General features: G+C 39.6%; 2 protein-coding genes across 7 annotated transcripts in view; both read right to left on the reverse strand.

The window, feature by feature from the left end:
• Positions 1-24434, reverse strand: part of DIP-eta (Dpr-interacting protein eta) — a 114099-nt gene that overhangs the window by 14480 nt on the left and 75185 nt on the right. For all 6 annotated transcript variants that reach the window (XM_065478533.1, XM_065478532.1, XM_065478531.1 and 3 more), the window contains exons 2-4: positions 22001-22098; positions 11193-11400; positions 2735-2884 (exon numbers count right to left, since the gene is read on the reverse strand). In XM_065478533.1, coding sequence (XP_065334605.1) covers positions 2735-2884; positions 11193-11400; positions 22001-22098 — 456 coding nt within the window. The remainder of the gene's footprint in view (positions 1-2734; positions 2885-11192; positions 11401-22000; positions 22099-24434) is intronic.
• LOC135935904 (uncharacterized) lies at positions 7622-9221 on the reverse strand. The gene is made up of 2 exons (XM_065478535.1): positions 9126-9221; positions 7622-9070 (listed from the first exon to the last, which is right to left on the reverse strand). Exon 2 carries the CDS (start codon positions 8298-8300, stop codon positions 7746-7748), a length of 555 nt encoding a protein of 184 aa, XP_065334607.1. The 5' UTR covers positions 8301-9070; positions 9126-9221; the 3' UTR covers positions 7622-7745.

Below are 24434 nucleotides of genomic sequence, written 5' to 3' on the forward strand. Positions count from 1 at the left end.
GCTCAAAAAGGCCGCTGGCAAACTTCCAGGTCAAACTGGGTGTTAACCCCCGAAACACGTTCTCGCACACGCGGCGGCAGTGGCCGGGCAAGACGCGGGGGCAAACAACTTCCCTTTATTTGCTTCAGGTCGCACCCATTACACACAATAATTCTCATTTTCAGCCGCGGCGCAGCGACAAATTGCGGCCTTATCTGCGGCTCGCGAGCGGCACGCAAGACTTTTGAATAACTAGCTGTGATAACACTTGTCCCGCGATTAAAAATTAATTCAATCGTTATTAAAAGATGAAAATGAGTGCTTAAGCTCGCTCAGCCCACTTAAAAAATGAACGAAATAATTTATTTTAATGGATGGCGTGTCGTGGTTTTTTTTTGTAGATAAGCTTAGACTCTATCCAGGGGAACAAACCCAAGGTGAAGCTTGTCAAAATATTAAAAAACATCGCTTTCAACTAAAAAATATTTTGTTTTTGATCGAAGTAAACGTTTGCTTTAATTAGTTCACAAGTTCAGAATTATTTTGCTTCATTAGAAACGAGAGTTATTATCATGTGAGCATAATTCATTTGATCTATTGCAATGTTTTACAACTCAATTTAAAAAATAAAATAAAAACTGCTGCAATTATTTTGGCCCCATTATCAATGTTTACGTCCTACGCGCAGCCTACTTTCGGGCAAACAAACTCAAATATATGGCCGCGTGACATTTCCTCCTCCGCAATGTCATCAGATGTCTGCATAATATAAACAAACCCGCGGCGGGCGCTGCAAACAAAGGCCGTTTTGTTTTATCTGTGCACGTTATTTGGCACTGAATCCAGACGACTCAGCCTCGATTGCATTGCTAATTTGCGCCATGCAAAGCGTCGCTTAAAGCGGCCTGACTTTGTTACTTGGCCAAAATGCATATTAAAACGTCACCACGTAATTTTGTGCACTCTTTTCTCGGCAGTAAAACGAATTGGGCAGTAGGAATCGTAATAATTATAAAACTGCAATGCATCAGTTTTATATTAACACATGATTTGGTCTGGTTAATTTTATTTAATGTAAGGCAATCCACTAATTCAATCAATTTAGAATGAAAAACCATATTATTGCCAAATAAAATTATTTCCCACCATTTTATAACAAATTGCCGTGAATTAAACGCTAAATATGACTAAAGCATAAAAGCCAGAGCAGAGCATATTTATTGAAAGCAAACATTGATAATTACTAACGCAAAGAAATGCAAATAAAATTATCTCCATCAATGCTCAGCCAGCATTTAACCTCGACATGTAATTAGCCGCAATAAGCAGAATGTTCGCATCGCAAAGTTTGCTCTTAATCCTCGCTCATATTGGAAACAGATTGCTGACGCGAGTAAATCGTCAGATCAGCGCTGATTGCCTAATGAGATTGCAACATACTCGCTCGGCAAATACTCAGTCCTATGAACGATAAAAAAAGCCAACAATGATCTTCCTCTTTCCTCCCACGATTAACTCGAAGTGCTCCACAATATTTTATGTACAAATCGACGCGGCCGAGGATGAAAACGGATCGCAACTCATTACTACGTCGCGCGCGCCATTAATTTGTTCTCTTTTCGCACTCTCGTTGCCTGCTGTAATTGCAGCAGGCAAAAGCAGAAAAGTAACGAGCCGGAAACGAGAAGTGGATTTGCAAACTTATGCAAACGTCAATTAGTTTGTTATAAGACAGCTCGCAATGAAGGATCTCGAATAAAATGAAAATGAGAGGGAAAAATCTAATCTAAATAGGGAGCTACAGATTAATCTGACTGCAGAGAACACTTAATAAGTAATATTAACTTTGAACAATCCTGTTCAATGAGTAAAAAATGTCTTTAAAAGTTCTTTCGATTATTCGCCATTTTAACAAACAAAAGTGAAAGTAGAAAATTGTTAAAGGGCGTTTTCAAAAGTTCAGGTAACGAGAACACTTTTAAATTTAACTACAATCAAGATGACTCTGGAGATCGACAAATTAATTTCAACATGAAATTTATTCATATTCTAGTTACTTTTCAAAACGACGTTTCAAGGAAAAAATATTTCACTTTTGCAGCTTTAGCTTTAGCAAAGATTTGTCACCCTGCAACAAATTATTTGCCCATGAGTCATTTTCCAAGAATTGTGGTGTCGCCTATAATTCCATCCTCTTATAAAAAAGGCGTCAAAAGGGAAAGTTTCTTTGCATGCCGTGTTCAATAAGGCGAGTGACCTTTTCCCTTTTACTGTCACAAACGAAAGCTTTTTAGGAATTCCTGCTATCGGCCATTTTACTACTTTGAACGCCTGCGAAGCGAAAACGAGACGGAGAAGCAATAAGCTGATTTCAACCAAAGACACCGGTCTTGTGTTTTAAAATTTTACTAACAATAATTTCCTATTTTTTATGAAATTTTTAGTTTTCGAATTATGAAGTTATCTTTAAAAGAAAAACGAATGACGAATAAAATGTCAAATCAGATTAATTGTATCAGATATTCCAATTAATAACATAACCTCGACTAAATTAGCAGGGTGCATGATTGTTTGAACTATTGAAAAATTCTATTTCCTCAATTTTCATAAGTTAACTGAATGCAAACTACTGACATTACACTAATATCAGTTCAAATTAAAAGGTTTAAAGAGTCTCAGCTGATATCTTTCTTAAAGTAGACTGAAATTATTTGAAGGCAAGATAAATGTTTTCTAATTTGGATTTTTTACTGACCTCCACTGACGGGAATCATGCCGCCGTCCTCGCGCCTCCATTGGATGATGGGTTGCGGAGAACCTGAGGCGGCACACTTCAGGGTCACGTTGGAGCCCTCGCGCACCACCATGTCCGAGCTGGTCGGGTAGTCCAGAATGTCCGGGGGAACTGAAAGCACATTGTTTTCACCTTGAAAAAGCACTTCAAATTTCTAAACGTTTGTTTCGAAGAGAGAATTTATTTTTCATCCATGCGGATCCTTTTTTTGAGCGAACAGAGCCGCGAGGGACGTGCAATTAACGTCCGAATCCCGTTGAATCTGCAGAGCAGCCGCATACAAAAACAAATAGAGCGCGCGCGTTTTTCGCACTATTTTCATTTCTCGAAACGCTGATGAGCCGAACTGGAGCCAGAGGCTGAAACTTTTCGCAGGAAAAAGTTGTTGCGCGCCACAGACTCGTTTTCAACGCAATTACATCGATGTATTTTCGACCCACTCGTCTTTCACAGGATCGCCTCCGTTGTCCTCAAGGAATGAGAGTTTCGCAAAAATAATTGGCTCTCTAAGCTTGATTTTTTGTCTTTATTCTACAAACAATTTCGCCAGAAGTTTTTGATGCGAAATGAGACTAGATAATAGACCACTTTGCTACCTACATAAAGGATATTTTTTGTTAATAGGTATTTTGAAATCACATTGTAATTTTTTATGAGTAAGACGTTCTTTTCTTGCACTTTTTGTATTCCAAAGCAAGGCAATAAAATAAGTTTTATTTTTCGGAAAATAGATCACTGGCCTTTGAAACAAAATAAATGGCTTATTTAGACAGATTTTGGTCGGTTGGATTTGCATTCAAGATGAATTAAATTCTTTTCTACCTAATAGGATCTGTCGTATAAATTGTGGTTTATTTTATTTACAATCAGGGAAAATATTATTAAAAATGCCACGAAAACAAGATATTAGCGATGTTACTGATTTGTTCCATAGAAAAATGAAATATATATGTTGAGGTCTGGAGTTTATGATAGTAAATTGCCCTTTTGATAATGTAACATGGTATTTCTCTTCCTCTTAAAGGAGGGAAAAACTCGCATGAAATGTTCTCAGCGTCTACATATCTCCGTGTCTATAGAGATAACAATCTCAAGTTTGGCAAGAGCCGGACCCAGGTCGGGGAACAATTGCGGGGCACTTTGAGGCGAATGCTGGTATCCCTTGTCGCAGAGGGTGGAGATGGAAAAATGCGTGGAAATTGAGTTAAGCGGGCTGGGGGGCGGAAGTGGGCCAAGTCTGGCTGGAAGGAAAAGGATGGATGGCGGCTGCTGGGTGGGTGGCTTGTGTGCCTGCCTGCCTGTGTTAATTAAAGTAATGGACACGAAGAGCAACCTTTAATGTGACACACGCGCGCTCCGGTGTGTTTTTGATGAAAATAGCAGCGCGGCAAAGGAGTTTTGTTCCCACTTCCCACTATCCTTGCCGACCTGCATGCATGCGACCGACCCTTTGAATTTGAACGGCTCCTTTGCTTGCTTGTTCGTTCCCTCTCACTCACTCGCGAGCGCCGCTCTCACAGAATTCGAGCCGTAAAAAGGCGCCGGATTTCATTAAGTCCCGCCCAGAGTTATTAAAAGATAGCGGCTGAAATATGCATGCACGACGCTCCTTTGCCTCTATGAATGTAATTCCATCTTTTTACGGTCCGCCTCTCTTTTCGTCTTTTTCCCTTGATACTTTTTGCCACTCAATTTTTGCCTCTGCCGTCCGTCGTGGGCTCGAGAAAATGCAGCCCGATTTATTTTGCAAACACTTGTAAAAACGTGCTGTCGATTTCGGCCTGTTTTCTCTACTCTCGCCATTTTAGAAAATTAAAGGAAGGGAAGGAAAATTTGCTTTGACGATAAAATATGTTAACGATGATCTTTAAATGAATTAGTTAAATGTTGGATATCATCATTCTAAAGAGTCAAAAATCATTAAATATAATAGATAAATTATTTGAAACAATTATAATGATATCTCTCTGTTAAATTACAGTTTTTCCACCTCTATCTACTGCACAAAAATTAGAATAAACAAAATGGCAATATGCGTAAGAAGATGATAAACTTATTTTTTAATGAATACGGAGGCACTCATTTTAAAATATTACCAAAAAGCTGAGTCAGATTTTTCGATTGCTCCAAAAGATAATATTAATTACAAACCAACTCTTCGTCTAGGTCTGGATAGACTTAAATTAACAAATTTGATTAAAAAGCAGTTTCGTTCACAATTCTGCCTTTGGCGTACGCTAAGAGCTCATTTCTTGTAAAAATATATTTTCCTTTTAACATAATCGAGTATTATTATCTCGTCCCTCGCGTGATCGCACAGTTTCAAATATATGATGTTTTGTTCTCTCCACGGGGGAGGGAAAAATGCAAAATCCTCTGTTGAGAATGAACGGAGAGAGATTGTTTCAAAGTAATAGCTGGTCGAGTGAGAGATGCAACGTTTCCGCTTGCAGGAAATTGTGCGCTTAAATTACGCGTGATCGTTGAAAAAAGGACAGGAGGGTTCGAATTCAATTAAAAAATAGAAAAGGGGAATCTGGCTTGAATATTAGAGGAAATAGTAAATTTATGATTTTGTGCATTCCCCCGGTCCAGATAATTTCCTCCTGTGTTTCCAAATAAATTATGTTAAAAATGACTGGAATTGACGTGATTTTGGGAAAATAATTTATTTATCTCATTTCTTTGATGTATGTCTCTCAAATATATCCTAACGTCATATATGTTATTTAAAAAAGCAGTCTATTTATTTCAACGTGTTATTGTTTAACCAGTCTAATTTACACAGAAGATTCAAAAGCGAGATTTCCCTTTTGATGAAGCACACATAGGGAACGAACCCGTTTTGATACTTCTGCGTCAGCAAACAAATTTGAAAGAAAAAACATAAGAATGCACAAAGTCTGTTTAAGTTTCGGCTCCTCTGGCGTTTGGGACTCAATGAAGGTGGCGCTTGTCTGTGCACAAAGAACTCCGTGCTTTACAACCGAGGGCACAAGTGCGTGGACAAAAAAGATACAATGCCCCCTGCTTCTTATACAGCTCCGTGCACACACGCGCGCTTAGCGCAAGGGGTTAAAATGATGCACATACACACACAAGGAGTGAGGTGGAAAATAAAATATAAGATTGCGACCGGCCGGAGGAAATAATTTCTTGCACACAAAGCGCAGCAATTCTTCTCAGCTTTGATATTTTGGCCTGAGAGAGGAGCAGAAGCAGTGGAGGGAAGGTGCTTCGTTAGGTCCCTGGTGAGGACACACAAACCATCTCGGGCGCTGCACTCGACTCTGCTTGTTTTCATTAATGATACAACAAAAGCCGACTAACTAATTGTAAGACCGAGCGAGCGAGAGAGGAGCGGAGTGGTCGCCGGCTGGCTCAAGACTTTTAATAAGCCGCTGGGCTCCGCGGGGCACATTCCGACTTTATTCACTCTGGGTGTGTGTGTCTGTCTGTGTGCGTGTATGTTTGTGTGGTGTAGGCTGCGCGCACATACACAAGCACACCCTGAAGAAGAAGCGCTTCGCAATTAACCTTTAAACAGCTGACGAGTGTGTAGAGTGCACACACAACATTCCCATTGCCGGAATGCAACCCACGCTCCAGCTTTAATATGTATTATACCATACTCCACAAAGGGATTTAACCTTCGCTTCTATATGGGTTCTCAATTATAAGAACGTCATCCCGACTGCATTTTAAAAGCATTGCTTTTTACTAACTGGGTTTCACCTTTGTAAAACATACATGCCAGGAATGGCTAGATTGCCTATAAAGTAATGTATATGAGCTCTTCCAGAAAAATCCACTTGCTCTTTCTATAGGCCTTCCAGCAAGTAAATTGCTACTGGGTGCTGGCAACTAACGGTTGCATCAGGTGTGAATTGGATTCTATAGCAATCTTCTTATAAACAACTTACAAGGATTAAGTAGTGTACAATTTACAAAGATTTTCTTGTTGGATTCGTGTAGCCTGTTGTCATGAGGTGAGTCAATAAAAGTTCAGTGGTTTAATTTTTCCGATCCAACATTTACAGTAGCATAATTTTCCAATGGTGTTATTAGTTTGAAATGCTGAAAAGTGCATCGGCTCAACAAATATCACTGCTTACTGAAAAATGTTTGGCTCTGGGACTTGGACAAAGCCGATAAATAACTCGTCTCTCCTGTTACTTTGTTAATGACTGGATAGGAAAAATCCTAATCAAGTATTGATTTTGTTTGCTGCGCTGGTAGAAGATATATATATTATCTCACCAAATATTTGTTGCCCACGCTGATTTTAAACATTCGAGGATAAAATCATTACTAAATTTGGCTTATTTAAAAAGATTTTTTTTTTTTTTTGAAGGATAAGGAAAAAAGAACGCTGCGTTTTATAAGAGTCAAAAACACACTGGTAGCATTATTGCTTTTGTGTTAGCGAGAGCCGTCCAGAACTGTGTATTTATTTTTTATGAATTATAAAAATTCGCTCTTTTCTTCCTGCGGTAGCTATGTTGTTGTTGAAGGATATTTATTACGTCACATTTGCTGTAAATGTCACTTTGCAAACCAGAAAGATATCGAGTTTCCTGCGAATGTTAAGTTATATTATTTAAATTAAAATAATCTCAAGTAACTGAATTTGTTAGTCCAAATAATAATCATATTGTGTGTGAGTGCGATCGTCACTTAAGCATCAGATTTTTCTTGGCTGCATTACGAAACGAAGACATCGGTTCGATTCATTTTTGCCAATGGTTTTGTTGCATTTACTCTCCTATATTTTTTTATCTTAAGATTAACCACATTTCACAGTTAATTTAGATGAGTATCAACAAATATGAAAGTAAAATTTTTATTATAAATTAAAGCTTATGTGACTTTATTTACAATGGTAGTGTCTCATACATGGCTACAATCTATCTCATTATCATACAAGCATTTTGTGACAGTCCTGATGATGCTTGTTAACAGAAATTCGGGGTCATCTGCGGTTGTTCCTGAGTTGCACCTTGTTGTACAGCTCGAGGTAAAAAGGGTTGCTGGGCGAATCCTCGACGCTCACGTTATCGACGCTCGCGATCTCAGCGCTAGGTTGCTTTTCCGGCCTTCTCTCCGCTTGCAACACGTGGTCGTACACGTAGTCGTACTCGGCGTCAGCATAATCCGGCTGCTGTGGTTGCTGGTGCACCTGCAGCGACGCCAGTGGCGCCGTCTGCACGGCTACAATGTCGGCAACGGGCGGCCCGCAGTCATCGTATTGCAGGGAGTCGATACTGCTCTTGCGCCGGCGGCCAGCGAACACCTTGGCCGTCTTCACGGCTACCATGCAGCACAGTGCGGCCAGTTGAAGGCCGTTCAACGTGGCAAGCGTCCAGATCAAGGTCTCAGCGAATTGACAAGAGCTTGCTTCTGTGGAGGTGGAGTTGTTGGTGCTGCCATTGCCATCAAGGAGCGAGACAAGCTCCAAGATTCGATTCAATTTGTTGTTCACCTCGACGCTGTTGTCTGGACAGTTCTTTAGGGCATCTTCTAACATGGATTGGAGTTTTTTGGATTGACAGGGTTTAGCCTGCGCGCTTTCATTGAGACAGAGCGCGGCCAGCTCTGGAAAGGAAAGTTTGCCGTGATTAAATTTAGCATAACGTCATCCCGATGGTGCTTCCCAATGAAAATAATTATTCCAATTAGTTTAGTGGACTTCATTTTACAACTGGACGAGGAAAAAATAATCAATACTGAATTATTCTGGTGAAAATGAAAGTGAATTGACCATTTTTTCAGTAATAAGGAAGGTAGTGGCTATGCCTGTATTTTTTATTCAGTTGGAAAATATTTCTAACATTAAAAATATTCCAGAGCATTTTAAATTATTGAAATTGTAAGTTTTGAAGATCCTGAACTCTCGCAATTTTTGCCAAGGTTCATCTGATAAAATTATTAGATAAGAAGAGACGTGGATTTTTATTGTAAAGCGAATAGGCCCGAGCATGCTATATCGCAAACAAAAACCGTTTGCGATATTAAAGTGATCCTATTCGCAAACTACCGTTTTTTAACGGGGTTTTTGAACCGGTCTTGTTTGCGTAAGTAGTAAAATTATTTTCGTCGGTTTTATTTCCCCGTGAATTGAATACTTGCTTTCAGTGCTGAGATTTTCCAAAATTCCGGTATACTGGTCCCCATTTTTCTTGCATTGAATCATGCTCGTCATATTTCGGTCGGTGGTAAACGAACATGTAAAGTCTTCATCACAAACATAGCATGAGCCTTCGGCTTGAGCGCACGAAGGGACCTTCTGGCCCAAAACTGCGGATATGAACAACACTAGAGATGCAAACTTACAGCTGAAAACACTTCATACCTGAGCCCAGGGCGACTAAATTTACGGTGAGGAAAAGCAGTGCGTCCATGTCGCTGGAATTCCCCCGACTGACCGATGTGCATTAAATGAAAGTTGGATATTCTCATCAAAAGGAAACCGCAAAACTTCCGTCGGGAGCTAAGAAGTGAGCAGGATATCATCAAATTTATCGCAAATGTTTTCGTTAAGAAATTTTAACTTCCTTTGACATTAACATTGACACCCAGATGGTCATGAAAAAATTTATTGAAGGTTATTTTTGGGCCGACGATTGGGAAGTGAAAATGTACAAATAAGTTCAAATTTTTAAGATGCATTTCACACAGACTCTATTGAGATTGTACAGCTTAAACCGATTCTCCGCAATTTTGCTCATTTTCCAGGTATCCAGGTAGTGGCAGATTCAGCCATCAACAACGTTACATATTCATATTCAATACAAAAAATCAATTAAAATAATGGTATGAAATCCAAGGTGAGAAAAAATTAGTAAAAAGGTTATTCCCCGAGCACAGTGACGTATATATGGAAAGATTATAATGTACATATTATGGCCTAAAAAAACAGCCATGCTAAATTATATTTAAAAGTGTAAATTTCGATGCGAGAAAAAATAAACGAACCAGACCATTGAGAACCATCATAATATCAAGAAATTTTATTATAAAATCCGCATGGAAGTTGCAAGTCTTAGCAATCACTAAACAACTAGCACTTAACTATTATTTCTTTTCAACAATTATTTTTGCCCGAACAAAATATTGACATTAAATCTGTATGGGCTCAAAATTTTACTGTTTGGCTGAGAACCTGTATAAATAATATGAACAGAAATAAATTAAATATTGCTTTCTTGACTGTCTGAATCAACTTAGAATTATTACTTTCATCGAAATATTTATTAATAGACGAGTTTAGCAGTTGACTGAATCATTCAAATAAACAATACATTGAAGTACTCTTGGAATTTCTTTTGAATATTCCAGCGCCAAAGAAATAAAACAGAAAATATACCTTTCGACAATTTTAAAAAGGAGTTGGTGTGATGGTGTGATAGCAGTCTGAGTTTTTTATGATTTTAGGGCACAATCAAGTAGAAGTTGGCCGTCTGTCAATTCATGACATGATCCGTTTGGACGAAAAAAATGGCTGAAGCTGTAAATCCCCGATTTGACCTTATTCAAGTCAAGATTCAGCTGTAAGAAATAAGCCGAGAATCTGTTGGCAAGCGGCGACGAAGTTTTTCAGCTCGGTCCGAGGCAATAAATATGGACTGCAGCGCATGGAATAAGTCAGGCAGGCCAGGCCGGCGATAAATAAAACAATGGGTGTGTATTCGGTAATGTGCGTCTCCACGCAGCGTGATAAAAATGGAAAAGCGAGAGGGTTATCGCATATTTGAGAAGGAGCGCAGCCGAGGGAAAAGTGTCATCGGCATCATACCACGCGTGCAGTCCCGGCCGGAATAAAAATCCTTTCTCGCCGCCGTTTTCATTCAGCTTTTAATGGAATTCCGTTCGCAAAGGTCGCTACTTGTGACACGAATTCCATCTTCCCGCCGCAATCCCTGGTAATAAGAAAAGTGGCATTAGCACATTCATGGAGCGAACGAGCGAGCGCCTTTTGTGTACGCCACCAGCAATACATGAAAAGATGCTGTCGTATGTGCCAGCTGCCCGAGATCAAAATAAGCTCTCTCGGATCGACAGCAGAGCTAATTTTTCCCACAAATCCCCCTTTGATACGTCGGTTAAGTGCAGCGCGCAGGTTCGTCGCCGGAGTGGCGCAATCCAAGGGGAGACGGAAATCTGTTAAACAGATCCGTAGGATGGCAATTTTTGTTATAAAAAAAGATTGAAAATAGATTGAACTCTTATTCTCGCCAGACTTTCAATCAATGGAAACATGTTTCCAGACGTCTGTTCATAAAATCGTGATTGCATTGTCCAGATAAAAAGCATTTTGTTATTGAAAATCATAAAATTTCTAGATTATATTTTATCTCCATAGACTTAATTTCCATATTTTATATCTTAATGAAATATTTAAACATTTCAATGTACTCACCGACAACTTCTAGGTATCCAACGTGGCTCTTCATGGGGTCAGTGTTGATCTGGCACATGTACCATCCTCTGTCCGACTCGCGCACCTCACGGATGGTCAGGTACCAAGAGCGGTGGTCGCTCTGCGTCACGCCAATCCGGTGGTTCTTGGTGATCACATGCGTGTGGATGGTCAAAATCGTCTGCGTGTCCACCCGAAGCCACGCAACCTGCAACACAGCAACGCAATATTTTTATTCATTTATCAAAGGAGTTACGATTGGCTAATTTCTAAATTGGCTCTTCAAAAGTTATTCATTGCGAAGAAAAATTTCAAGTGACAAATATAGATAAATAAGGAGTAATGTATTCAATTAATTTAAAATTTTGTTTCTTATAATTTAAAAATTAAGTTTACGTGGTAGCAACAAAAATTTGAGGGCTTTCATCATTCAAATTTTTGTTTTCAGATAATTAGACCCTAATTAATTCAGTTCATTTGCGAATTGAAAAGGGCTTCTGCGGATTATGATATGCCACGCGCTAACCAGAAAAATAGATAACTAATTTCCTTTCACCATTTTCAAAAATTAATATTAATTAATTGATTAATTTTGACAATTAAATGTTCACATTTAATCAAAAGCCCTATTTTCTAAGCAAATACGCATATAATACCAAATCAACTAACAAGTTTATGTTTATAATTTGCCGTATCCGCAGTGAACTTTGCGTTCCGCATGGATGAATGGGGTGATAATGGATTGGTGGCATGTATATAGCGATCTTGGGCTGGGCGTCTTTGTGCACGCCGCCGTGTTAATATTCATCCTGAGGGGATGGAAGTTGCTCTCACTCGGGCTGCACATTGTGGCGGGCCTGTTATTCACCATCACAAGCTGAGTGTAGCAGCAGCATGGTTAGCCCGCCGCGTAATGAAGAGCCGCTACGTGTTCTGATACACCGCCAAACCGCCTAATTATACGAGAGGACGCGTGTTCCAAATTCCGTTCAAAGTCGGCAGCCCAGCGTGTAGCGTAAATCCGCTCTTTATCGTCCCCATCAAATTTCAAACAATTTTTGGTTTCGATCTTTTAGGGTTTCTCAAGGATAAAACACTATCAGATATATACATATATATATTCTCAAATGGTTTCCGCTTTATTGTTTCGACTTCCTTTCATAATGTTCCAGGATAATTAAAAAATTATAAAACATTGCTAATCTGAAAACAGCCTCTATCTTTTTATGCCGTACCAAAAAACGAGTAAATGTGAGTCCTAAACTCAAGAATAACGAGAGTAGAGCTGAGTTGGGCTGCTAGCGCCGGCTGACAGGGCGCCGAAACGAAAAGCTGCTCAGGGGAGAGAGTGTATGAGAAGCGAGTTCCGGCCGGCGTCTGCACTTTCTTTTGATCCCCGCTCATTAAATAATCCCCCGCGGGTTTGTCTTGAGGATAATCTGCTGTCTTTGCACTCTCAGCAAGATCAAATCAAATCTCGCGCGGGTAATTAAGGCGACTCGGTGCCACTGCCGCCGCTGCCACTCGGGAGCAATTATCAAATTCCGAATTTTGCTCCCTGGCCCACCTTTGTCGACCATCAACGCCGCCGAATGAGAATGCTAATTACACCTCAGCCGGTGATTGATTGAACGCCGCTTTCGTTCGTGGATTAAAACCATCGCCCACTAGAGTTAAATCGATTAACCCTGTGCTGGAATTGACACATCATTATTTGGCACTGCACCCTGTAATTTAGGGGTGGGATATCTGCTAAATATTTGGGTTTTACAAAAAATAGAGAGCCTTTTCGAGTTCTTTGCAAATATAAATCAATTTTTTCGGTGATCCCGAAAAAGTGAATCCTTTTTACTATTTTTCACTCGAGGAAGATATTTACGGTTGATGAAAAAAATGCAAAATTCACCTTTCAAAGAACAAGGTTGTCGTTATTTCTTCTCTTTTATATTTTCAAATAAAAATATAACTTAAGACAGTCATACTTTGTTCAGTCCAACCTAAAAAATATAAAGCTTAAAGATCTTTAAATTCAAATGAAAGCAATCATAAATTCATTCCCAATTATTGCTAATCGACACACCTTTTAATATTTGAGATTGAAGTATTTTATAATTTTGTCACAAATTGGCTTGTTCTTTAGTTGTTTTTATTGCGAATGCACTTTCGAGGTCAGCGGCGGACGCAATTTGGGAAATGGTCTCTGGTGAAAATGAAAGATTCATCATCTGCAGCAGTTAATCGCGGCGCAGGGAGGAGAGAGGGTGCGAAAGGGGCCAGGAATCTCATTTCGAGTGGAGTCTTTGTGACGCGCGCGCGGTAGCAATAATAAAACACAATAAGCAGGAACAAAGGTGACGCTCGCGCGGCTATTGTGTGCGCGGAAAGCAAAGCTCATGCCCAGCATCTTTCATAGCCAGACGACAATGAAAGAGACACCAACGAGATTCGACCCGAGAGCGCAATTAAAAGTCTGCTGAAACGGTAGAAAGGGGAAAAGGCGGTGGCGCCAAAATCAATCGTTGCTTTTCCCAGTCAAAGTCAATGCACAATTTAAATCCACACATGATTGGGAACTGTAAAATCAGCAAAGAATCTGAGCAAAAACCAAAAATCGTTAAGTTTGTTTTGAAATGGGAATTCCTTCCCTCCCATTGGCTATTTATGAGATAGAGATAGTAAAGAGTCCTCGTTTATCAGTAAGCTAAAGGTCCATTCTCTCGCAATAATTATAAATTCGTTCTTTTTTTCGTAGTTTAAATCCGTTAAGTAAAAATTGTACACAATAACTGTCAATTTTTACCTGTTTTTATTTTGTTTTATAATCGAGACTACTACTTTGTCCAGGCGCCATTGCCCGATTCGGCCTTTCTTTGCAGGCCCGTCGGGTTTTTTGTACAACTATTCTCGAAGAATAAATAGTAATAATATGTGATAATAAAAAACAGTAACAAACAATAGACCAATGCTTTAACTTTCAATCTAAATATCCCATTTGTCTCCAATGAGGCTGCAATTGTATTGCAAAAATACGAACAAAATTGTTTATTTTGCTACAGACTGTATTTCAAGACAACTGACTTAAAAATTCTCCGGTTATTCACAGCGCTAAAGAAACAATGTTAAAAAAGCGTGGAAACAAATCAATTGAAAATATGTAATCAAATTTAAAGTTTAATAAAGTGTGGGAGAAAAAACCAATTAAGTGCAGTATGTGATCCGATCATTGCGAAACTTGAAGTTGATCTGATTAGATTTTGCAATTTCATTTGTAATAGCCCATACACGGAAGCTTGCCAATTAATACGCTCTCTTTTTCATACAAGCAATATAAAAAACCACTTTAATTCATAAAAAATAAATTAATCAATTGAAGCTAAATTACAACTACCCAGAATGCATTTTCCTTTTCCAGCTTGAGGACGAAAATATGGCCGTTGGCATACATTATTCCATTTGATTGCCGGCAGCGGGTGTGTCGGCTGACATTTTAAAATCCCGAGGGTCTTGGACGTTGAAATGTCACTCTCGCCTCCGATTTGACGGAGCAAATGTCAAACTCGCCACTCGCGTTGATGATGATGCTAACTGCGACTGGTTTAATGGCTTTTCGGTGTTGTCGTGCGTGCGAAATAGAGGCACAAACACCTACACATAGACACAGACTTGCACATGCACATTTTTTGCAGTATAACCGGACTCGTTTGTTTCTTAATAACACAAACGCAAGATTTCTTTTATTTTTAAGTGGTTGCAGCAGATTGTGTAGAATAATAGCACGAACGAGGAGAAAAACCTCCTCTGCGAGAGATGCGAATAAATTGCACACGCAAAGTGAAGTGTCATCGTCACGTGCCGGCCGGCGAGGACGTTTGAAAAAGCGTACTATTATTATTAAAACGCCTACTGCCTGGCTCGCAGGGGAATTTCTTTTTCTGCTTTGCAACGCGCAAATTTCAAAGTCTCGAGTGCGCCTTTGAACAACGGCAGGTGGAAATTATACTTGAACGGAGAGATGTGAGGAAAATCCGTTTTGTGTTATGTATAAAAAGGTAATGGCTCAGACCTACTCTGAAAGGGAACATGTAATGTGAGCTGCAACGAATCCAATGTTTTGAGCAGTAAAAATTAACATCATATTTAATCAGAATCAAAATAGATTGCAAGTTACTCTGCTGGGAGGATTTTGTGTATTGTTTGCGATCCAAAGAACACAGTGTGGAGTATTATTTTTTATTTTCCCTCCCTGTGGCAAACGCAGCGGCAAAGGAATGGAAAAGGAAGGAGGAAAAATGCATGGTAATTATTATTGATTGCGCGTGTTGAGCGCGCGGTGCACGCGCGGCAAGGCACGAAACTTTTTCCCAAAGGAGTCGTGAAAATCGCACGAGAGCTTTCTCGCTCGCTCGCGCTCTCTCTCCACATCCAGCATTATAAATTACGCGGAGAGACGCGCTGGATAGAAATTAAAATATCACCCGCAGTATTAGTCGGCGCGTAAATCATTTAGCGGCGGCGCCAAGCTCTCGGGGACGCGAGCGCGAGGTTTCCGCCGCCTTTTCCACCTCCTCCTCCGCAGGTGCATGCAAATCAATAAATTCACCTTCTCGTCAGCGTGCGAATGGATTTACGAGTCGACTCCTGTTCCCCGAGACAAAGACGGAAGAGATAAATCTAGTCCCAGGGGAAACTCCCTCAGTAAACATTGCTTCTCAAAAGTCACGAAAAATATTTACACTTCACTGACGAAAAATGAGCGCTTCTCTCCAAATGAAAAGACTTGCTGCCTTCTTCCTCGTGACGTCGATTTCTTCTACTTTCAAGCTCCATCCTCGGGGAAAGCAATAAAAGCTCGTAACGTAAACTTGATTTCTCAGGCTGCGTCGAAATATATTTTAGTTAGCAAAACAAGAACTTACACAGACTGATCACTTTTAATATTACTGTCTAAATCAATTTGAAATGAATGGAAACAACACTGGGTTTCATCAATGAATTACGATCGAATGATTATTGTTCAGCCTTTTTTGTAAATCAGTTCAATAATTCATAGTTTTACTTCGTTGGGTTAGCTCTTAAACAATTTATTCACACTTACTAAATAAAACATAATTATGTAGTTTCCTAATTATGGTAATTCAATTTTTCCATGCCTTCAATGATGGAAAAAACCTATCAAGGAGTTGACATCTGAAAATTCGATGGTGTGCCAATTGTGTTTTGAACGTGGCGTCAACACAGCTGGTCTGTCTAATATGGTCAAAAAAGTGGTTATTTCCTTAAGAAAGCATAGGAACGATAGGAACATGAATATAAAATTATTAAAAATCTTTAAGATACTGATTCATTACAGGATACAAAAAATAATTTTGTCTGCCAACTATAACTTTGAGGGATTTCATTTTTAACAGCGATTGAATTATGGCGAAAATTAGATTGTTGGAATAATCCATCAAAATAATTTAAATTAATTATTATCTAACAATTAGTCGTTTCCAAAGCCACAAGATTTAAAGGTGGTGCCTTGTCATTCTAACCAGTAGCTGCTAGTGTGTGGCAGGCAAGTTTTAATGTGAACTCCATGATAGTAATATATCGAAAATTTTTTTAACATTGCAAAGAACTCTTGCACAGACATTTCCATTTGTTTACTGAAGACAGATGGCTACTGTGGCTAGCGCAGCTTTTAGCTAAAGTCATGGTGACCACGTGATGTAAAATTTGCCTTTGGAGCGGCGTATAACACGAGGATATGCCCATTTACGGTTGACAATTTGACCAACAGGTTAATTAAGAAGCTATCTAGAGGTAATATGGACAACAGCTCTACCATGAAGAATATAGGCTTGAGTCATGATATTTTAGGTCTTTTAAAAATCTAACCATTTTACAAAATTTAGACTCACAATTTGTATTATCACACCACGAGTCATTTCAGAACGTTGTTTCCTCAAGAATCTAGAGAATGCTCCTGAACTCAGGGAGAATGATTTATTCTCTCAGGAAATAGTAATTAATTCAGTTTTGTTCTCGTTAATGAGTGGATGATTGCACGCGCAAACGACATTGTGAAGTCTCTTTCCATGAAAAGCAACAAAACACACGGCATCATCCAATCAGACTCGTTTCCACCTTATTAATTATACGGAAAACCACGAGAACACAGACTTGAGTTTTGAAATGCGGCTCGAACACCTACTTGTGCATTTACTTATTTACTCTGTGCTCTCAGTGCAGTTGGTTGAATCGGACTTGACACAGGCAGCATCCAGCAGAGGAAATACAGACACGCGGCAGTAATAAAAGTGCTGCAAATGAGATGTCAGGTGGGCTTGCATGCATAAATAAATTTGCTGCTGCTGACGAAGCACTAATTAAATATTCATCAGATCTGACGGAGAGAGTGCGAGAGGCAAGGAGACTCCTGCGCCATTTCCATTTAGCCGCGACGAACAATAAGCCGAGTGCACGGGCAGCGGGGCACGTGGAATGCGCGCATTTCGGGCCGTCCGACGAACACGTGACTAGCCGAACACGAGCTCGGCCGCATGCGTTCCGCGTAACCAGATCTCGCGTAATTAATTGGAGCACACAAGCCAGAGCGCAGCTTGTGGTTCGCTTTTGCGTAATTACTGCTCGAAGCTAAATTCTGATATCCGATTTGATATTGAAATAGGACACCCCAGATCGTTAAAGCTATTTGTCTTTCGTCTATCGTTTCTTGGAAAAATCTGACCTGCATAATCGATTTCATATGGAAAATAGGTTTTTCTTCTGAGAATAGACTGTGCCAAACGGCCGAGCGGCTGTCTCATTGGCTGCTTCCTTTTTGCTCTGATGGCTTTTGCAGCAAGAATCCGCCTTGGCGAAGGTCGGCAGATTTCCCTGAAATTTTGGAGGTCTTGAGCATCTAAAAATGGTAAGTTCCTACCCCCACCCCCTAGGATATGCGGGGTGGATTTTGAAAGATATCGTGTTTTTTACAGTGAATAATCCAGGTAATGCTATATGGACTGCAACCAAAAACCATTCAATGTGTCTTGATGAGTACTTTCGATAGATCATATAGCAGTTCATCCTTGAGGTCACATGGTAAGGTCACTTTCGGTGACCCCAGAACATTCAAATTCAAATTTGACAAAGGTCTCCCTCCTGGAAAGAGGATCTTCTTTAGTTTTTTTTAAATTACTGTTCTTTGAATAGTTAAAAAGTGTATTTTCCACTTTACATAATATTATGAATGTTTCAATATCCTTCATTATGATCGGTTCGGCCTTATGATTCACAAAAATACTTATATCAAATTACATTTTGCTGAAGTTTTGTTCAGTCACAAATTTCTTTCCAATTATACAATTTTACGTAATGTAACTTTCTGCCAGATGAAATTACTTGTGATAAAAAGAGTCCAGTTGTTTGAAAATCGATTTTTCCCATTGTCGAATGTGACTAGCACTGAGTGCTGCTCTCACCCTTTTGTTTTTGGTCATTGTGTTTACACGCAGGCGATTGGTAAAGCGAGAGAAAGGGAGTGCGGACAGGTACTTCATCACCGACGCCCATTATTTCGCCGGCAGTCGTTCTTCCTTCTTTCTCTCTCATTACCACTTTGTTTTCAATCATGATTCCCTGCGCGGTGCGAAATTAGAGCGATTACTCGCCATTCTCTTTGTTGTACCTCCCGCGCGTGCAACGTGCATTAAAAATTTATCGTCTCGTCGGAAATAAATACCGAGAGCGAGTGGAGAGAGAGAAAGAGAGAGCAAGAAAGCTGGAAAGAAGCAAGCAGGAAATTACTTAAAACAAAACGGGGCTCGACAGCAGCGGCGGACTTTATGTTTGAGACAGAACGCGCGTCTGACTTTTCCCAGGTGGCTGATTTTCAAGCAATCATGCTCTTAGGCATAATGTGCACACGCCGCTTGCTTGCTTCGTCGACAGAAACAATGCGAACTTTTTCGATTCATTTTTTCCGCACCTGCTTAATTACTCCTGAGTTGCTTGCTGAGAACTCGAGGCAAGAAAAGGAAGGAAGGCTATTCGAACCAGCTGGAGCGTGCAATCCTCGTGGGACAACCAACAACAGCTTTCAAACTTTTCGAGCTACTTCTTTTCGTGGATTTTTTACATCTTTTTCTCTCGATCAAATACTCAAACAAATAATATAAATATATGTTGCGTAAAAAAGAAGTAATTATAACACATCTTTTTGCTGGAATGTAGAAACGATCACGCTCACCAGCTATGAAAAGAAGCTGTTTTGGCCCATTAGACTTTGTCAACAAAGTTAAAATCCTAATTGCAGCAAAACGCAAGGAACTAAATCACCGGTCATGAAAAACGGTTGACTGCACTCATTGTAGTCGTTTATTGATAGTTAAGATTATTTAAGAACATTAAATAATCAGTCGAAGAACAAAACAGCTACATAATACGGCGAAAGAGATGATCAAGAATGTTTAGTTTGATGTTGCCGCAAATTAAAAAAAAACTCATTTTTTGGATATATTACTTTGCAAATCTACACTCTGTGCAAAATACTCAAAAACAGATGCGACATGCAACGGACAGGTTTTACTTCTACTCTCTTTTGTGCGTGTCGGACAATAAATTCCGAACGCAATTTTTTCGCGTTCCAACAATGAATTGAGGATGGTGCGATTGTTTCCAACTGCGCGACATTCTAAGTCAATGGAGCGTGCTTGCACACATGACTAAGCCTATTTAGCCAATACACGCGCACTTTTCGCATGCACTTGACAGCTCAATATGCGAGATGGATCCGCGGCGCCGCAAAAAGAGGCCGTCCGGCGGCGGCTGTTTTTTTAAATTTTCAAACGCCATTAGCTGCGACTTCATTCCCAGTGGACGGGGCTAACTGCTTCCTCTTCCGTTTGCATTATACGGCCCTTCCCGCGCGCATACACCGACTTTTTCTCTATTAAAAAGGGTCGGACTCGAGAGCTGCGTGTGAGCAATATAAAACACACTCACTGCTCTGCTCACTGCGGCACTGGAACTCGACCGTGTGTGCACTTTAAAGAGGATTGATACCTTGCTTGCGGCGAAGAAAGAAATGAAACCAACGGATATCCAATAGAGCATGAAACAAGAGAAGGAGGTGAGTATAAATGCTGTCCATGCTCAAGAAGAGAGCCAAATTCAGGTACATATAAACTTTGATTTCAGTGACAGGGTATTTTGCACCTCAGTTTTTGATTAAGCGCAGCATAATCCCGTGCAAAAACAATTTCAACTATGAACTAGCGGGCCCCGACTCAGAACTGGACCCTCTTGGTGTTGCTTCTAATGGAAAATCGATTCGCCCCCCCCCCCCTCTCCCTAACCGCGTGCATGATATCACCTTTGACAGGGTATTTTGCACCTCAGTTTTTAGTCATTTGAGTGTATTCAGACAATTTTAAGCAATTAAAAATAATAAAAATTTATTTTTCATTCGTTGGTTCAATTTGTGACTGTAATTATATTTGGGGAAAATTTTTAGAAAAAACAACAAAACAAATTGAATCATTAAAATTTTGCAGTTTCAATATTCTACCATCGAAGAAATATTTATAAAAAAATAAATTGCGAAATGGGGTTGAACCGCGAGCAGGAAAAGGTACGTGGAAACGAATATGAGAAGAGTGCTTTGTGTGCAGTTAAACGACACGCGCCGACTTTGATAATTAAGTTGTCCTTAGGCGGCGCGAGTTGTTTCCGCCGCTGATGCTGTTTACGCGAGTGTGTCTGCTCCATCCGGCACAGCGAGTGTTTCAAAAAGCAAACACCGGCGCGCACACACACATCAGGTACGGTTGCATATTCCATGTCCTCGAGCTGGGCAATTATCTGCGAGGAATTTGTGCGCTGCCGCTGATATATTGTTGAGTCGAAAACGCCTGCGTTCGTTTTTCTCTGCTGCCGCCGTTGCTGTTGATGATGAGCAAAGAGAATTGTCCGCGCTGTATTGCTACGTGCTACTGACGCAAATGGGGATGAAATTTCATGCCGGCCGCCAGCGCTTTCAGCTCGAATTTGAAAACGGGAACTGTAACGCCACAAATTCCTTTTTTCATTGAGAGCAAATTGTTTGTAACATAGTATTCAGCGGATCAGCCCTTTATGTTTCTGATTTCAAGAGAGAAAAACACTTGACTGTGAAATTTTTCCTGCTTCAGAACTTGGGAGGAGCGTTTTGTTTGTTTTAATTCAATCTCGTGCCGTGTTTAAGGCAATTAGGTCGATGTAATAAAAACGTGGCAAATAAAAAATTTACATCGATCGATCTCACCTATAAAAGCCAGCGGACGAAATTTTGAAGGGTACTTTTCATTAAAAATAAAGCAAGAACTACTCAAAGTGACTTTTTTGAGATGAAAAGTAAAATAATGAGATTTTAAATATTAAAACTTGGTTTTGTTAAAAAACATAAAGCAGCTAGCAAAACAATTCATTACACCGATTGCATTATTCTTATAATAAGAAGAGTGACCCTCAGATCCGCAAAAGGCAAAACCCTTCAAATGTTTATATATAAAACTGTTCATTTCGTTTATCAATTTTTCCGTCGAATAATTGCCAAGGACTGAAAGGCGCAATCTTTGCATATTTTCATGGCAGCCGGTGGGCACGATGGCAACGTCAAAGGTGATATCATGCACGCGAATCGATTTTCCATTAGAAGCAACACCAAGAGGGTCCAGTTCTGAGTCGGGGCCCGCTAGTTCATAGTTTAAATTGTTTTTGCATGGGATTATGCTGCGCTTAATCAAAAACAGCCGCGTTCGTGCGCACAGGTGCAAACTCACCTTGTAGCTGCCGAGATCGTCGACTACGCAAGTGAGGGTGGCTTCGCGACCCACGGTCACCGTCACGTTCGGGATCGCCTCGGCGAACTTGGGCATGTCTGTGAACACAAGGAACAAATTTATATTGTTAAATCCACTCAAAGAATGTTTATTTGTTTGGGGGTTTTCACCTTGAGGGCAAATTAAATTAGGTTCGAGAGAGCGGTCTTCAAATCTTGGTTAATTATACTTTTTGTTTTAATCGAGATAATTGTAAATTAAAAAAAAATCACTTACCACTGTCCTTGACATGAAACAAGAATACGCTATTTCTTGTTCAGTTGTGCTTTTGCTAATAAATAAAGCACTGATAAACATTACTCGAAATGATATGGATTACTTTGAATCATTATTAACCTTGAACTCATTCGCACAGCTGGTTTCAATTAAAAATAATGAGGAAAAATATGAGATTTATTTCCATTTATAATTCTCTATTGTTGAAATCGTCAAAGAGTGCACAAATAAATCAAGTCGATAGTTAGTTATTTGCTATAAATTTATTCAATATTTAATAATTGGAAAATTGAAAAGCTAAATCATTTTGTTAATACTGTAAAAAATAGCGGTTTAAAGAGACAGTGTGTCTGTATTTCAACTTTTCAATTATTGAAATTCCCCTCCCAAAATGCACGCCAGAATTTTTCATGGTCTGAAAAGAAAAAGAATTATTGCCTGACAATAAGCGTTGCAAAAAACTATTCTCTTCACACCCGGCTCTTTTGGCTCACGTTGTTGTGCGTGTATATTTAATTTCGCGAACCGATCCGAGGACAGAGAGGGCGAATTTCAATGAACGATGGAGCTTTTGCGGGCAACTTTTGTTCGACAAAGGGGGCAAGGGCTGGCCGAACCAGCTAGCAGATGATATAAATTTTTGTTGAATGCGCTGCGGAACGAGCGCAGCGGCAGTTGCCAAAATCTCTCTCACAGCCCAGCCCTTGTCCCATCTTTGGGGCCGGATTTGCAGTTGCTCCCTATCAAGGATTAAAAGAAAAACAATAATTAATTGCCATCGGTGACAGACTTTGCTGTTTATTGTCAGGAAACTAAAAACTGTAGAATGTAAGGATTTGTTGAAAAACTGTTCAATATTCTAAATATTGTAAATAATGCAATTTAAATCTAACCGTCTCATATACTTGATTTAAAGGAATTAGGTAGTATTTAAATTTGTAAATATTGCAATTCAGAGTAAAAAATACAGTTTAAGATTTTGGATATCATTTTTGCATGAAGTTTCCCCTCTTCTTTAATAATTAAAAAATGATTCATCTTAAAAAACTTGGTTTATAAAAATTCAATGGGTCGGAAATTTTCGCCCTTGCAGGAGTAGAGAAGCAGCACATAAACAGCAATTGGCTTGAAATCTCGTCCCTTGCGAAATTGTGTGTCTCGAGTAAATTCGGCCTTTTTATCTAGCCTATCTGCCGAGGAAAGATAGCTTTTTGTGCGTGTGTATTGGAGAGATTGGTGCCGCAGAGTAATCTCGTTTAGCGCAAAATGTATTCAAATTCGAGGCAGCCAGCGCCGGGCCTCCTGCGGTGCGCTGGCGAATAAACATCTCTCGAGAGCAAGATGCGCCGATTTTTCCATAAAAATAATTCGGCTCTTTGCCACATCCGGCGCGCGCCCACATTCGCCAGCAGCCTTCCTCGCCGTTAACACAGTGAAGCGTGCGAGATGGAAGAGAGTGACCACTGCGGCAGTGAATTTCCTATCTCAACACCAGCCCCGATCGTGATAATGATTACATTTGAGTTGGAAATTTGGTCAAGGGATGATGGTGAAAATGATTTCTTTCGAAAAATGCCCAATGCAAATCGATATTATATGCAAGGGATAGGATCAGGACAATAAATGGACTAATAGGTGGTTTTGATGAAATTTGGTGAACATGTTGCTCTCCTGGACCTACATCTCACCCTAAAATTTAAATTGAACATTTCAAAAATTTCTCATTTTACAGGGGCTCAAAGTATGATTTTTGAAAAGGGTGCTTTTGAGGCGAATTATTACTTTTGCGAGATGTAGGGAACCTTAAAAATTTGGTATCTAAAATAATCTACTCCCCATGCCCAACAACTTATGACATTTAATATTAACGAATGGCCATACTCTGCGCGGAAATTGCTTTAGGATGGTCAACATTTGCGGGACCGAAAAAACACTGTACGCAGTGTGAGAGCATATTATTGGCTTATCAGAATTTCACAATTAATTCTCAATTAATTTCCGCGAAGAGTGAAGCCATTTTAAATATCAGTCTTAAGAGATTTTTTATTTTTACTCCTACATTTTGCCAGCCTTAAATAAAAACTTTAAACTGTATTGTTTGGAGTGATTTTTCAAGGGATTTTAATTGAAATAATATTTATGTTCCAAGGGAAAGAAA

The sequence above is a fragment of the Cloeon dipterum genome, chromosome 2, assembly GCF_949628265.1.
Source record: "Cloeon dipterum chromosome 2, ieCloDipt1.1, whole genome shotgun sequence".
NCBI classification, from domain to species: Eukaryota; Metazoa; Arthropoda; class Insecta; order Ephemeroptera; family Baetidae; genus Cloeon; species Cloeon dipterum.